At 37.5% G+C, this 16,118-nt stretch overlaps 1 protein-coding gene across 2 annotated transcripts in view; it reads left to right on the forward strand.

The window, feature by feature from the left end:
- The window catches only part of Cmya5 (cardiomyopathy associated 5), an 87,444-nt gene that overhangs the window by 43,864 nt on the left and 27,462 nt on the right, over window positions 1–16,118 (forward strand). Inside the window, exons 3-7 of one of the 2 annotated variants that reach the window (XM_005329007.3) lie at window positions 3,459–3,554; window positions 5,036–5,269; window positions 6,843–6,865; window positions 10,504–10,622; window positions 15,379–15,528. In XM_005329007.3, coding sequence (XP_005329064.2) covers window positions 3,459–3,554; window positions 5,036–5,269; window positions 6,843–6,865; window positions 10,504–10,622; window positions 15,379–15,528 — 622 coding nt within the window. Of the gene's footprint in view, window positions 1–3,458; window positions 3,555–5,035; window positions 5,270–6,842; window positions 6,866–10,503; window positions 10,623–15,378; window positions 15,529–16,118 lie in introns of those variants that run through there. The other variant, XR_013436893.1, reaches the window with a different exon arrangement.

The raw sequence follows: 16,118 nt of genomic DNA on the forward strand, positions 1-16,118 counted from the left end.
GTAAGTCAATTTCAAAGCATACAAATGATAATATATATACATTCAGTTTGTTTTCACATTTTCTTAAAAAAAATGACCAATAAACTGGGCACAGTGGGCATGCCTATAATCCCAGCTACTTGGGAGGCCGAGGCAGGAGGATCACAAGTTTGAGGGCATCCTGGGCAACCTTAGTGTCTTAGTGAGATGCAACCTTAGTGTCTTAGTGAGACGCTGTTTCAAAATAAAAAATAAAATAAAAGGTCTGGGGATGCAGTTCAGTGATAAGAATGTCACTAGGTTCAGTTCCCAGTACTGCAAAACAAAATAAAACAAACACAATACAACATTTGATAACTCATCTTTATGCAGAATAGTTAAGACTGAAAACAAACTAAGAATACTTTTGGGCTGAGGGTGTAGATCAGTGGAAGAGCACTTGTTTAGCATGTGCAAGGCTCTGGGTTCAATCCCAGCACTGCAGGGAAAAAAAATACTTCTCCAAGAATTTAGTTAAGATTGATTTTTCAGATATTTTATTTGGAATATACTATGTGCCAGGCATTTTTTTCTAGGTTTTAGGGATACAAAGAAATAAAATAGGGTCAGGGTCACTACTTTTGAGAGATTGTCATCTTATAGCAATTATCCTAATATCATTAAAAATGCCAAACAGTTTTAAACTTAAAAAATACAACTTTGAGGAACTAGATGGATGCATACTGTAATCACAGCTACCTGGGAGTTGGAAGCAGGAGAATTGTAAGTTCAAGGCCAGCCTGGGCAATTTAGAGACTCAGTCTCAAAATAAAAATTAAAAAGGGGGCTAGGCATGTAGCTCTGTGATAAAGAGCTTGCCTGGCAAATGAGTTCAATTCCCAATATCTCAAAAAAGATATTTATACATATATATATATATACCTTTAAGCATAAAACACAACTTATTTTCTATCATCTATAATATCATCCTTTAAAAATACACACACATATATATTTCATGAGCAATTTTGTTGTAAGCTTTATATAAATACTTAAGACAGATTTTAAATTCTGATTTTTCTCCATATTTCCTGTTTGATTTGAAAATTTGTGCTGGAGATGTAAAACCTTTTCATTCTTTTGGCTGTCTGTAGCACTCTAATGTTCTAGGTAAAGTCAGCCACAACACATATCCCTATGTATGTGATTATAAATACTCCATTTTCCCCGAGAGGCTGTTGGAAATCAGCTTTATGTTTCAAGGCTCCCATCTACTTTTCAGCAGCCTTCTAACTGGTCTCCCTGCTCTTGCCTCTTTAATCCATTCCCACCCAGCAGCCAGAATGACCTTAAAAGCAACAAATAACAACAAAAAGTAAGAACTCACTGTGTTAAATTTTTTAATATACAGAATGCCTTTTAATCCTCATAATAACTCTATCACTGTCATTAATTTGAAGGTAATAAAATGGGCTCCGAGAATCATGATGTTGGCCCAAGGCCATGGGGCAGAAAACCAGGATTGGTACCCAGGTTTGTCTGATGCCGGAGCTTATGCTCTTGACTGTGTATTCATATTGCTTGGCTCCGTTCCTTGCTAATGGAAGTGATTCTCAAAATGACCAGTTAGGTCACTATTTAAATAATTGTCAGACTCATTTTGATTAAGTAGGATAGCATTAGAATCTTGGCATTTTTTTCCCTACCAAATTAATCCTTTTCAACTTGTCTGAGATTGGTTCCATTTATCCTGGTTGATATATTGTTGAAACTTTACCTGTTGAAATGTAGGGGTAGGGAGTGGGGCAATTGCTTCTGTGGAATCTTAGACTTTGGATGCATTGGCTCCAGTAAAAGTGTGGCGATGCTGGGTTTTGTTAGCTAACAGCTACTGGACACCTTCAGCAGAAAGGAGACTAGATTTTCCAGCCTTCTTAGGTATGTTTTATTGATCTCTGAATTTTAGACACTAAAAAATAATTGTCTAAATATTGTCAATTTAAAAAAATTTTCAAAAATATTGAGATCTGGTGTCTCCTGACTTAAACATATTATAAATACCATGATCTTTCTAAATAGTGTGAGCAGGAGAATGTGGCAACCAGTTGATAAAAGCCAGGGAGGCTTTCTTCATTTCATCTAGCCATGAAGATTAAGAGTTGGTTGGCAACTTTTTAAAAATAAAAATCAATTGGGAAGAGTTGTAACTTGAGAATTCTCTAGCCTCTTACGGGTTGCATTTTGAGTCTCTTCAAGGGACTGAGGGCTCCTTTGACTGATGATCCAGGTCCTAGCTTTTCCTCCCCAGTCCTTCCCCATCATTGCGGCCTACATTTTGTCCATATTCATTTTCTTCCTTCACTCTTTTTCTTCTTTCTTAGTGTCCACTGACCTCCTGTTCTGTGTCAGGAATGGTGCTCATCAAAAATGAGGATTTTACAAAGAGAGGAATGGGAAGGACGTGTGGGTCCCTTGAATTAGGACAGGCCATGGGACCCTGATGTGCTGAGAAACTAACCTGCTGGGTATCAAACAGTGGGGCAGAAAGGAGAGGGCTGAGGAAGGTGTCTCTAAAAGCTGATGCTTGGCTAAGCCTTAAATGAGATAGACCTCTTCTAGCAGTCAAGTGCAGAGAGCACATTCTAGAGCTAGAGAATACCAGAGGCAAAAGGCATACATGTGAGAAAGAGTTTGAGGGAAAGATGTGGCTTGTTTGACTGTAGATTGGGGGGCTGCAAGGTTCTGGAGGTAGGTACCATAGAGGAAAGTAGAAGCCAGATCCTGAAGAGGCTTCATCAATGTTACCTTTGTCATTCTGTGGATGGTGATTCAGACAGCTGAAGTGGTTGTTCTGCTTTGTTGTTAATTAAGTTCAGCTCTAGATGCGTATCTATAGCTGAACTAGGTACCCTCTTCCCCCATCACCCCATACATTTTTAGTTGGTTGTCCCTTCTTGAGTATTTCAACCCTTTGAAGTCTTTAGAACTTTTAGGTCCTTTTAGCACATGGTTTGCATTATTTGATATGCTAGACTCTGATCACCTTTGCAGGCTCAGGACTTCTAGGCACACCTGAGGCCCTTGGTGCAGAATGTGAAGGAAACTACTCAGATATATTGGAACATTTTAGCAAAAGGGCTGATATGTCAGAATGTATAAAATCAAGGCCTTAAGAGAAAGCATTAAGATCCAGAGTTCACTAAAACAAACACGCTTTTAAAGAAGTCTGTTTAAAAAAAAATTTTTTTTTTCATTAGAAGATAAACTATCTACAGTTGCTTTGGGATTCTCTGTCACAAACCTTTTAATTGTTTTCGGACAAGATTATGTAGTCAATTTAAATAAAGCAGCATAAATAATTCAAAGATTGATTTGTTAGTGATTATGGCATAGTAAATCTCTATCAAATATATTAAATTTATAAGGAAATTCGAGTCTGCTGCTTAGAGCTCTTTTTTTGAAATGTTGTATATTAAAGATATCTTAATTCCTTTCTTTAGGTTCAGTTGGCAGAATTTCTTGAAAATTTACAAGAGAAGTCCTTGAGGATAGAAGCCTTTGTTAGTGAGATAGAATCCTTTTTTAATACTGTTGAGGTAAGTTAACATAATCCCTTTTACTCTATCACAAGTAAATGATCCAAAATTATCTGAATTGGGGTTTGTGTGTGTTGTTTGCCACGGTTGATTTTATTTCTTTACAAGTGAGTCTTCCCTCTGTGTGAAGTCAGACTACTTCCTGCCTGAGGATAAGATTAGTCCCTAAAAACAGGTACACATTAATGGGCATTTACTATAATGGAGCAAGTGCTTCACATGCTTTACCTAATTTAATCCTCACAATAACCATATGAAATAGGAATTATTATTATTATTATTATTATTATTATTATTATTTCCATTTTATAGAGAAGACACTGAGACCTAGAATTAGTAAAGCATTGCTCTACTTAACCTGCTGGCTTAGCCTTGTATAAATGCTCTACATCACTGTCCAAGAGCCCCATACTGTGGGCCAATGACGGCCTCTCTGGTACAACTGTCACTGATGAGTTCACATTCTCCTGGATGCTAGCTTCTGTCCCCATACTGAAGGGGGTGGGTAGAAATGCACCATCCTTGCACTGAGATGGTCCAGATCACCCTTACTTGTCAATCAGGAGTGGCAGAGTTGGCCCACAGCCCTTGTAGAAGAATGCTGTACAGTTCCCCTGCTCTGTTATTGTAGATCAGTGAACACTTAATATTTGTTTTACTGTCTCATTCCCCATGTGTCCCTTGTAGGCAGTGAATTATATGTTTACCTTATCAGTGGCCCTGGCATTGAGGATAGCCAGGTATCTGGGAAGGATCTGGATAGACAATAAAGTCTCTCCCACTCCCTGGAGAGAGTGGGAGCTGCCCCTCCCCTGGAGAACATTTGAGAATGTAGGACCCTTTTCCATACCCTGGCAGCTCGCTCACTCATGTTATCATATTAGTAGAGTACCAAAAGTTACACTAACCCCTCTCCCCCACCTGACAGCCTGTGATCCTCTCTCACTGCCAGGCCATTTTTATTTTCAAGTTTTATCTGTGGAATGCAGGTAGTGGGTAGAAATATTACCTACCCACTAGGTAGACTTACAGACAAATATTTTCTTTCTCCTTCCCTCTCCTGCTTTCTCTTCCTTCCTTTTTTTCTCTCTCTTTCCTTCTTTCTCTCTTTGTATTTCAGTGTTTAAAAGTTATTACAAGTTAGGGCTGGGGTTGTGGCTCAGTGGTAGAGTGCTCGCCTAGCATGTTTGAGGCACTGGGTTCGATTCTCAGCACCATATATAAATAAATAAATAAATAAATGGTCTATCAACAATTAAAAATATTTTTTAAAAAAGTTATTACAAGTTATTTGTAAGAATAACATCAAGAACATTTCTATTGCAAAGCTAATTATGGCAAAGGAAGTTGGTAGTTGGAAATTTAGACTGTGCCCTTAATGTTTGATTCTTTGATCAGAATGCCAGAGGTCAACTCTTAAAAAAGAAAAAAAAATGTACTTCTTGTTTCATTCAGAAATGGTTTTGATTTTTTCCCCCTAGGAAAACTGTAACAAGAATGAGAAAAGACTAGAAGAACAGAATGAGGAAATGATGAAGAAGGTTTTGGCACAGTATGATGAGAAAGCCCAGAGCTTTGAGGAAGTGAAGAAAAAGAAGATGGAGTTCCTGCATGACCAGATGGTCCACTTTCTGCAGAGCATGGACACTGCCAAGGACACCCTGGAGACCATTGTGAGGGAAGCAGAGGAGCTGGATGAGACTGTTTTCCTGACAGTAAGTGCCAAGTAAAACAGGCACCTGGTGCACACTCTGACACGAGTGTGCTTTTAAAACTTCATCTTTCAATATTCCTTTAGATCATTTATATCTCAGTGTAGGGTTTATATAATTCCGGCACTTAAAAAAATTATTTGGGCAAGCATGGTATCTATAGAAAAGGCTCTGCCAATCATAAAAGCCCTAATGCTTAGATATGGCCAAAATGCATGGAGTTGGGCCACAGTATCATCATTCCATGCTGTCACACTAGAAGGGTCTCCATCTAAGAGGGAGAGAAAGTAGCCTTTCGACTTCTCGGAGGGCTAATCCAATCTCCTGCTGTCTGACATCTTCATGCTGACCCCCAGGCCTGTCCTCATCTGTGTCTAATCTGAGGTAGCCTCTCATATGAACCATTCCCTCTGAGCCTCAGCTAATAGTTGAGAGTAACATTTTGGTACACACTTTTAGATGAAAAAGGCTGACATAAATTGTGATACCCTCTTAAATAATATGGTGGTGTTTTTCCAAGGGGCTTCCTGAGAACAGAGTTCTTTAATTCAAGCAAGCAACTGTGGACAGGGAGATTCCCTTGGGTGCTTCTCAATTTTGCACCACAGAGGTCCTCATAATTCCCTAGAATATTCAGTAAGACACTGGCTCCCCATGGGACCAGGAGTAATCAGGAGTAATGGAGATGTTTTCCCAGGGGGTGATCCCAAACCTAATTGTGGAACAGGAAAAAAGCATCATTTGATGATGGACCTTTCATTTAAAAGTTCTCTCTCCTCCTAACTACCTAGTAAAAGTTTGGAGATCATGTGAGGCAAAATGGAGAAATGTTAAGTGTTTGATTTGCCTCCAGGAACACTTGAAGAAGGTTTTGGCACAGTATGATTTTAGCAAATTTGAGTCTAGTGGACGTGGCCATACTCAAAGGAGAACTGAAATCATTAGGTTGATGTATTTTTAATTAAGGCAAGTACCTTTTAGCAAGCATAACATTAATAAAGTTTTTGTGTTCCCTGAGGACCTTATCTTTGTTTGATAAGATTATTTCCTTCTCTCTAGAAGAATAAATTGGGAAAAAAGTATTTTTTCTTGCTTATAAAAGTGATAAATATTCATTCTAGAAAAATTGGAAAATACACAAAAGCACAGAGAAGGTGTCACTCAGTGATAACTACTGATTAGATTTTTGCTATGTATCCTACGTTGAGCAAATTCTAGTCATTTTTCTTGCTTCAGTGACTTCTATTCTGGAAGCCAAGCCATTTGTTAATAAGTAGAGAGAAGCAGAGAACAAGCAGCCCATTGCCAGTCTTGCTGATCAGAGAGAGCAGAGGCAAACTGCTAACTAAAGCCCCTCCATCCTTGTCTTTGCCCTATGCCTGACCCCACTTCTGAGCACTGATTTCCCTGCTGCCCAGGCTAAAGCCCAAAGAGAACTAGCATCTGAGAAGCTGAGGGGTAATGATATTCCAACAGGTGTGATCTTAATGCTGTTGCTTGGTTATTCTTTTTGTTGTTAATTAGTCTCTCTCTCTTTCTTTCTCTCTCTCCCTCCCTTCCTCCTCCCTTCTCCAAGTCATTTGAGGAAATCAATGAAAGGTATATAAAACATGGCACAATGTAGTGGCGACTGAGAATAGCATGACTGGATGCTTTACATTTAATATTTTGATGCTTTATAGGAAACAAGCTGCCAATTAAAAAATACATTTAGTGAGCTACTGGATTCTCACTTTTAGACACATTGCTTTTAAAAGCTAAATGACAGCTTTGAAAGAAAATTGCATGTGCTTTAGTTAAATAACAATTATCATAATGTAGATTTTTAACTGCTTCCTCAAGATGTATTCTGTATTTTCATCCCAGTCTACACCATCTTTCCTGTCACTGCATACAAAAAGTTTTGTAGCTATTTAGACTTATTGGTTAAATATGAGAATGTGAAGAAATCATCCATATCTGCCTTGAATAATTTTATGACTTATGTAATCTTAATGGCATGTTCTCTCATTTTCTCTTCAAAAGATAGTCATGCATTTATCTTCTCTTTCTGCTCAGCTAACCTAAATGAATCTTCCTCTTGATTTTGTTTGGTTTTGTTGGTGTTCTTAACAATCAGTCTAAGAGATTCTTCATTCTTCTGAAAGGCAAAACACTCAACAAGAAATTTAAAAATGTCATAAAAACATAACACTGGATTTATGTTTATGCCTCACCCCCCTACATTTTTTCCCCCAGTGCTGGGGATGGAACTTAGAGCTTCCGCATGCTAGGCCAGCACTTGACCACTGAGCTACATCTCAGCCCTCAGTGTTTCTCTTTTGCATCTGGCATTGAAATTCTCGTACTGATCTGACCCCTTTCTCTTTTTTCTCCTTGGCGAGGCCTGAGATCTTTCTTACTGGTTAAGCCTCGTATTTTATTTTTTCAATATAATTTTAAATGTGCAGATGCATAGTGCCATTCCATGCACACTGAATAGTATGAATGCATATTTGATTACTTATATTTCATCTGTTCATGGAAGATGATGATTGGTAAGACAATTTGGTGAAAGTATGAAAATGAAAGTTTCAAGGTGTGAAAATTTGCAAAGGCTTTTTACCTTAAAACTGCTATGGAATGTTTTCCACTTTTCTAAACTTTAGAACATTGCTAATATGAATTGACAACCATTTAATACCAAACACCATTTCTTTGATTTTGAGCTTAAATTTGTTAATCTATGTGTCATTTTAATTAATTTCTGTTTCATTGTCCCATTGACAATGAATTAATCTTTACTAAAGCTGCATGTTACCTAAGTAGTAGTATATACTTGGAATAATCATTATTTTTCTGTAGGCAAAAGACAACAAAATTCTGGACTTGGGGAAGACATATGAGCAATTCAAGTCCTGTTAACCTGTGCACACACACATGTTCTCACACACACACACACACACACACACACCTTCCATGTCCCCAGGACTTCTTCCCTAAGTTGCAATGTTCTGGGAGTTCCTTTCTATAAGAAGTATTAAGTATCTAGCTTATTTTACCTTGCTACTTTTTCTCCTTCCTTTCATATTATATCTCTAAAGACAGTGCTTGTATATTAAATGATTTTTCTTAACACTAAAAATGCTTAAATTAAGGAATGCTGTCAAGCATATTTAGACTCAGCATTTGCATATCTTGAAAAACACATTTGCTTAGAAAATGCTGTTCTGTTAAGGGGATGTATTTTTGTTCCACTTTGCTCTTTTGTATTATAATAATGAAAAAGAAAGAGAGTCACAGCCATTGTAGGGCCTACTTATTAAAAAAAAAAAGTCTACTTGCCCTTTCATATGCTGATGTTAAAATTGAACAGTTCAGTGCATAAAGGTAAACTCAAATGTTTTACTTATGTTTCTGCAATCAGAGCTTTTGTGCTACAAAAAAATTCTGCATTTTGAGAGGGCTTAGTGTGCATACGGGTCACCATTTTTTGTTAATTCTGTGTCTCTGTTTCCACCCTCTGTATTGCCAAAGCTTTAATTTAGGCTTGTTTTATCTTCCCTCACCTGGACCATTGTGGGGTCCTCCCAACCAATCTCATTGCCTCTTTTGTCTACTGGGGCTGGTCTTTCCTCAGTGCTTGCCAGGGTTTTCTTCTAAGCTTCCCTGGCATAAACAGTTCTGTGGCTCTTCCTGCCTTAAAAGATAAAATTGTAACTCTTGGTGGGTATGAAAGGATCCTCACAGTCAAGCCACAAGCCACCTTCCCATTTCATCTCTGTCTTTACTTGCCAACTCCCAGGGATTCCCAAGGTGCCCCCTGCCCTCAAGTGTGCCATACTCTCTTACCTCTCCAACCCATTGTTCATGCTGCTCTTCTATCTGCAGTATGCTTACTCCTTTCCTGCTTGGGAAACACCTGCTCATTCTTTAACACCCAGCTTAAATGTCAGCCTCCTCTCGAAGTCCCTACTGGAACCATCTCCCCTAAATCAAGTGGTAGTAAATTTTGTGGTGTCCAGCAATCGTAAGCGTACAAGACACTCTTTAAATACTTCATAATCTTTTCTCCTTATGCTGACCCCAAATCACCATCCTTGAGATCCTGATGTTCTCCCCCAAATGAAATTATCGGCCTCTTATTTATCCAAAACATATTTATTAAATGCCTACGATGTGCTAAGTAATGCATTACCGCACAGTGATAAACCATTCCTTGTCTGCATGTAGAATATATTCTGGTAAAGTTGACAGGTGAAAAACAAAAGGGTTGTGATAACTTTGAGGAAACAAAGAGGAGAGCTGGATGGGGTAGACCATGCCATATTAGCAGTGGTCTCTGTGGAGACATTAGAAAAGAGATCTTAGTTAAGTGAAGGAAAGAGCTATGCAAGTATCTGGGAGGAGAACATTCTAGAAGCAAGTGCTAAGGTCTTGAGGTACGTCTGTAGTAGGGAAAACTGCAGAGTCCATGGGAATGAAACTGATGCAGCTCCTCAAAATAGACAGTTGCTGGAAGAGAGTTCCCAAGCTTGTGTGAGAGAGTATACAGAGGAGAGCTCCTAATCCATTTGAGTCCCCTCGTACTAAAGACAAATTCTTTGGCAAACTCTCCTTGCCTTTTTTCCCCTTCATAGTTAACCTGTTTTTGTTTGTTTTTAAAATCCATATTTCACCTAGATACAAACGCTGAGTTAGCATTACATGGCTTTCCTCCTATGGGGGGCTTGAGTCCATAAAAGCCATATATCTCTATAAACTGTGGCTTGTTTGGTCTTTGAGGAATGGTAAGCTGTATCCTCAGTTCTTAGTACAGTGTCTGGCACATAGTAAGTGAACAACATTTTTTGAATGACTTAATGACTTGAAGCTTAGTATGGAAGATGGAAGATGCAGAACAAACTTACATACAACCAGTATGAAGTTTCCAGACAGGCTCTGAACTTTGATATCCTTTAGGAAATAAGATAATCATTAAAATTAAGTAATTTTTAGGATAATTTTTATAGGAAAAATTAAGAATGTATATTTTGATAGACTTTTTTTTTCAAATTTGAGGATATAGAAAGAAAATTTTCAGTATTAACAGTAACCTGAGAACCCTAAGAGTTAGTAGATATTAGATATGTATTTTCAGACTCTAAAATGATTTACATCCTTTTTGGATACTGGGGGCTCTACCAACACCAGCTTCATTTTGAAAACTTGTTTTCTGCTGTCATCCTGTTTGTTAATACTTATCTGTCCCCTGGTAGGTTGCTTTCTGCAGTAGAGAGCACAGCTTCATTAGAGAACATTCCTGCTGCGTTTTCACTTTTTGAACATTATGATGACAGTTCAGCAAGGAGTGACCAGATGTTAAAGCAAGTGGCTGGTAAGCATTTTAATATATTAGTTACCTTGATGAAATCTGGTAGCTTTTGCTTGTTTATTCTGTATAACTGGAAAAAGAAAACTGTTTATTATAAAATTTAAAGCTAGACTCTGAAATAAATCATGAGACCATCATCCCATTTCAGTGATAAACTGCATTTTCATTTGAAGCCTTATGACTGTGTTGGGTTAGAGGAGGTGAGAGGAAGAAGGCCTGGAACCAGGGTCCTCTCTCACTCTCTCTCTCTCGCTTCTCTTCCTTTTGAAAATAGGATTTCTTTCCCTCTTTGTGAAAGAATTATTTATTTCATACCAGTAACAGGGTATAGATGGAAAAAGGAATCAAATATTTTCATAAGCATTGAACTGATTTTTTCTTTATGAGTATCTTCCCCGTCTTCAATTCAGTTCTTTTTCCTATTTTTTTTTTTTTTTTAACCCAACAGATTAGCTGAGAGAAGTAACAGCTCAGCATCGTGGTCTGTAGCCAGGAACTTCCCACTCAGCTGTCAGGAGCATCCTGCCGGCTCTTCAAAATATTTTTTAATGTGCTATTTTAACAAACAAGACAATGAAACTTATTTAGATTTCTCAAAGCTACCATGTTTTGAGTTACTAACTTTCACTTACTGTACAATGTGCTCAGGTGCTTTTCTTAAAAGATTCTATATTCTTCCAAAGCTACTTTAAAGATGGCAGTCATATTTAAATTGGCAATTCACTTTCATTCCTGTAGCAAGTTTTAGCTTAGAAACTAGTAAAAGACTACTGAGTCTTTAAAAAAACAAAATATGAAACAGCCCCCTGCAGTACACAAAAAAAGTCAAACCCGAACAACTCTTTAGAAAGTGAAGATTTCAGTTACTTAGCCCAAAGAATTTTCTTTCAAAATGTCTCAGAACAAAAAGGGTGTTTTCTTGTAATAACTTTCAGAGGCATTAAACTAGAATAGTGATTGCAGATTAAGAAATTCTGATTAACGCAAAAGATCTTTTGCTTTTAAGGGTTTTTTTTTTAATGCTGTTGTTCATTCGAAAACATACTTTTGAACTTTTGATGGATATTTTAGGGCTACATTATCACAAAGGATTAATGATTAACTCAGAAAGTGCACTGTGCAGTCCCTGAGGTTCTAACCCCTCTGTGGAGGAGACTCATCTCTGAGTGATCAATGCTGCTTTGTGTGTCTGCTTCACAGAACTGGAGCCTGGGGTGACTTGCTCCTAAGTAGAGTTGTTTTGTGACCAATGACAACTCTCACCTTAAAGTCCTCACATGTACCCGAAAAGCTAATCTGATGACACCATACCCAAACTAAGCAGATAGAATGAGGAAACATGGGGCTTTCCCATGAGAATGAGCAGATCCTAGCATGTGCTCCATAACTTGCAGGAGGCCGAGTACTATAGAGACTGTTGAGCATAGCCAACTACCTAATCTCACAACAACCCCAGGGGTTGATATCAACCTTTGTTGATATTCCCACTTGTTGGATGAGAAAAGAGAGGAATGGAGCAATGTATTTTCCAAAATTATGCAGTTGGTTGGGAGGGTCATGGGGACTTTGGCTTCAGAGTCTTAGCCCAGTAGTGCAGAGGCAGAATGAGTGAATGCACTGCTGTGAGAAAGGAGATAGATGGGGATTAGTGATAGCTAGCGTTCCTTGACTCTGACTCCTAGGATTTTTTTTTTAAGTCTGCAATTAAATATACATGACATAAAATTTATCACCTCAGCCATTTTTATTTGTACAGGTCAGTGTCATTAATTACGTTCGTATCACTTTTCCACCATTACCTCCAAAACTCTTCATCTTGCAAAACTTAAACTCTATACTCACTAAGCATCAACTCCTTATTCCCCTCATTCCTCCAGCCCCTGGAAATCACCTTTCTACTTTCTGTTTCTATGAATTTGATTACTCTAGGAACCTCATATAGATGAAATCATATATAGTAATTTATCTCTTTATAATTTGCTTATTTCACTTAGCATATTATCCTGCTGTTCGTTCATTTTGTAGCATGTGTCAGAACTTTATAAGATAGAATAACATTTTTTGTTGTTTGTATATACCACACTTTGCTCAGGGTCCATCTGTCCATTCATCTATATATCCTTCCATTGATAGACACTTGGGTGACTTCCACCTCTTGGCTATTGTGAATAGTGCTGCTCTCCTGGAGGCTTTTTGGAAGTGAGGTTGAGCAGAAATCTGTATTGGGTCACAGGTACTGAAGTCCAAATTGACTAATGCTTATCTCTCTGTGTGTGACAGCTCTTTATGGGCACATCCCATCAGACAGAAGGAATCCATGCGGTGATTCCTCTGTCCAGTACCTTATCTTCTGGTAAAGAAGCCCTCTGCTTCCATTTTGTTCTGATGTTTTTGTGTTTTGTCAACAAACTTATTCAAGTTCATCACTACAAAAGTGTAAAGGGAATTACTAACATAAAAAAATCTGGGTCTTTGATGTTCATTTGCCACATAGGAATTGCAAATCCAGCCATTATTAGATCACATTTATGAAATATCCATATTCCTCTTTTCATCTTATAATACTTTGAAAAGTGAAAGTATTTTCTATTTTTGAAAAAGTGTTTTCACTTTGATTATTTGGGGGGGGGGGTAGGAGAACATTAGGAACAAAATTATTTCTAGTTTACATGCTTTAATTTCCTATATCTGTTTCTTTCTTAAAATTAGGTGATTTTGGAAGGACCAATTATCTGTTTTAAGTTTGTTTAGTTGCCCAAGAGAGAAAAGTAAAAAGATAATACCCATTTTAAAAAGCAAATGTAGATGAATGTGCAATTCATAGAAAGAAACCGGAGAGCATTTTCATTGCTCATGCCTCAAGGAGTTCCCTAGTACTGCTTCAAAGGCAATGGACAATATTTGTAAGCATTTTGTTCATCTCTTCCGTAAATCTAGATAACACGAGGATTTACTGAACTGTCTGTCTGTATGGGCTCCTGTAGCATGTGACACAGATTTTTCTGTGGGGAAGACAAAACAATGAAGTCAAAGATAGTATAAGTGTCTCTGAACCACTGCCAGCCTTTGGGGTGGGGCTCTCCAGGTGGGCCTCAGCAGGTCTTCCCTCTGTGGCTGCCATGATTTACCAGGTGCTGGCCCAGGTTCAACTTCCATCTATGGGAAATTCCTGCTTCTTTCCTTCATGTGCTGCATTTCTGCCAAGGCCATCTTGCCTTCATGAACCAGTCACCACTGGTTATGTGTTGGGCGTATTTGTTAAGCACTCCATACACAATATCCTGCTTCTTAGAACAGTCCTAGGAGGTGATGGTTTTCTCATTTTAAAGCTGGGGAAACTGAGGCTAAGATAATGTAGTTAGTAAGTGGGGATCTGGCCAGCCTCTCTGCTCTGAAGCCTATGAACTACACCATTTTTTCTATCCTGTTTCTCATTTTATATAACTATGTATTCTTCAGCTCTTTATCTTGAATGAATCTTTTCAATTTATCTTTTTGTTACATTCTTTAGATCCATTTATTTTTTTCTTATTTTAACCTTCTTATTGAACTAAACTTTGTTTTCCTTTAGTGTCAACTTTCAATAAATTTATCTTTTGAAATTTGGTCCATCTTATATCAGTAAACTTATCTCTCAGGAAATGGTTGGCTGAGGAAAACACACACACACAAAATTTAAAACATGATATATTTTTTTAAACTATGGGAATAGCTTTTTCCCCTAACTTATAAAATATGTTCAATGTTTTGTCATAAATTTTAGAAGAGAGTTGCATAGAGCTTGATTTATGGTATTATTTATATCATTAGGGCTTAATATGAATAATTATAAACTTTTAAAAATCCCTAGTAAAACACTTGAGAATATTATTGTCTTTAAATTCAGAATAACAAAATTATACTATGTCTAAAACTTATACCTGATTCAATTAATATAGGACTTTTTTCCTATATAATTTTTATATATAAATTTTTAAAAAATTAGCCATCATAGCTATATTGGAAAGAAAACATGGGATCGTAGTTTCAGAAAGTGTATTTTGATATTTTTTTCAGCCTTGAATATATTTCAACTCCTTCTACAAAGGTTTTCAATGGTCTGTATATTATGAATGTAGACTCTATATTTTTGGTAAGGGAGGTAACAGGGATTGAACCCAGGGATACTCAGCCATTGAACCACGTCCTCAGCCCTATTGTATTTTATTTAGAGACTGGATCTCACTGAGTTGCTTAGTGTCTCACTTTTGCTGAGGCTGCCTTTGAACTTGAGATCTTCCTGTCTCAGCCTCCCGAGCTGATGGGGGTTGAGGGTGGGAGGATTCTAGTCATGCACCACCGAGCCCCAGTTAGACTCTGTCTTGCTATAGAACAATATAGCATTGGTTATCTAGTAAAGGAATGCTTTTTATTTTAAAGGAAAACTATTTCATTTGATATATCTTCTAACCTGTATTTTTATTGCTTCAAATATAGGACTACAGAAGAGTATTATCCAGTGATCCCAGTTTGGGACCCATTTTGTGTATTATATGTGCACATATAAACTGCATAGAAAACATTATGGAGGAATACATACTCAACTGTAACAGTGATTGTTGTATAACAGTGATTATAATTGAAGTTGGGTGTTGGAAACAGGAACTCCATGTAATTCTATTTTCTTTGATTTTTTTTCCCCATAAATGTAAGTAAGGTTTGCAGAGCAGCTAATCAACAAACACATCATTAGTTACAGTAAGTTATACCTATATTTCAGTTCCACAGCCTCCTAGACTAGAACCTCAGGAACCAAATTCTGCCACCGGCACCACGATTGCAGTTTATTGGAGCATGAACAAGGAAGATGTCATCGATTCATTCCAGGTGTACTGCATGGAGGAGCCTCAAGATGACCAAGAAGTGAATGGTAGGATTGCAAACACAAATACATATGCAGGTGCTATTTCGGCATCTTAAGATGAAGTACTTGGGGCTGGGGATGTGGCTCAAGCGGTAGTGCGCTCGCCTGGCATGTGTGCGGCCCGGGTTTGATCCTCAGCACCACATACAAACAAAGATGTTGTGTACGCCAAAAACTTAAAAAAAAAAAAAAAAATTAAAAAAATTCTCTCTCTCTCACTCTTTCTCTCACTCTTTCTAAAAAAAAAAAAAGATGAAGTACTTAAATCTATATGTATTATGACTCTTTTCACAGTAGCTACTTACAAAACAATACTAACAAAAACTCAATGTCCACATAATAAAATAATATCAAAAAGGCAAAATTTGGAAATCAGGATCAAGGAAAACAAAAAACACATAAATATCACCATAATGGTCAACATGAATTTTGTAATTGAGATTCAAATTTGACTTCAGGCTCTCAGAATAACAGAACAGTTAAGTGATTCTCGTTGTCAGAAAGGTGGTAACATACCAGAGTTTCAGGAAAAACAAAGTTTTAACCAGTACTGATGTCTGAAAGATGGCTGCAACATGTCCAATTTCGTAGAGGAA

Source organism: Ictidomys tridecemlineatus, chromosome 1, assembly GCF_052094955.1.
Source record: "Ictidomys tridecemlineatus isolate mIctTri1 chromosome 1, mIctTri1.hap1, whole genome shotgun sequence".
Classification (NCBI taxonomy): domain Eukaryota; kingdom Metazoa; phylum Chordata; class Mammalia; order Rodentia; family Sciuridae; genus Ictidomys; species Ictidomys tridecemlineatus.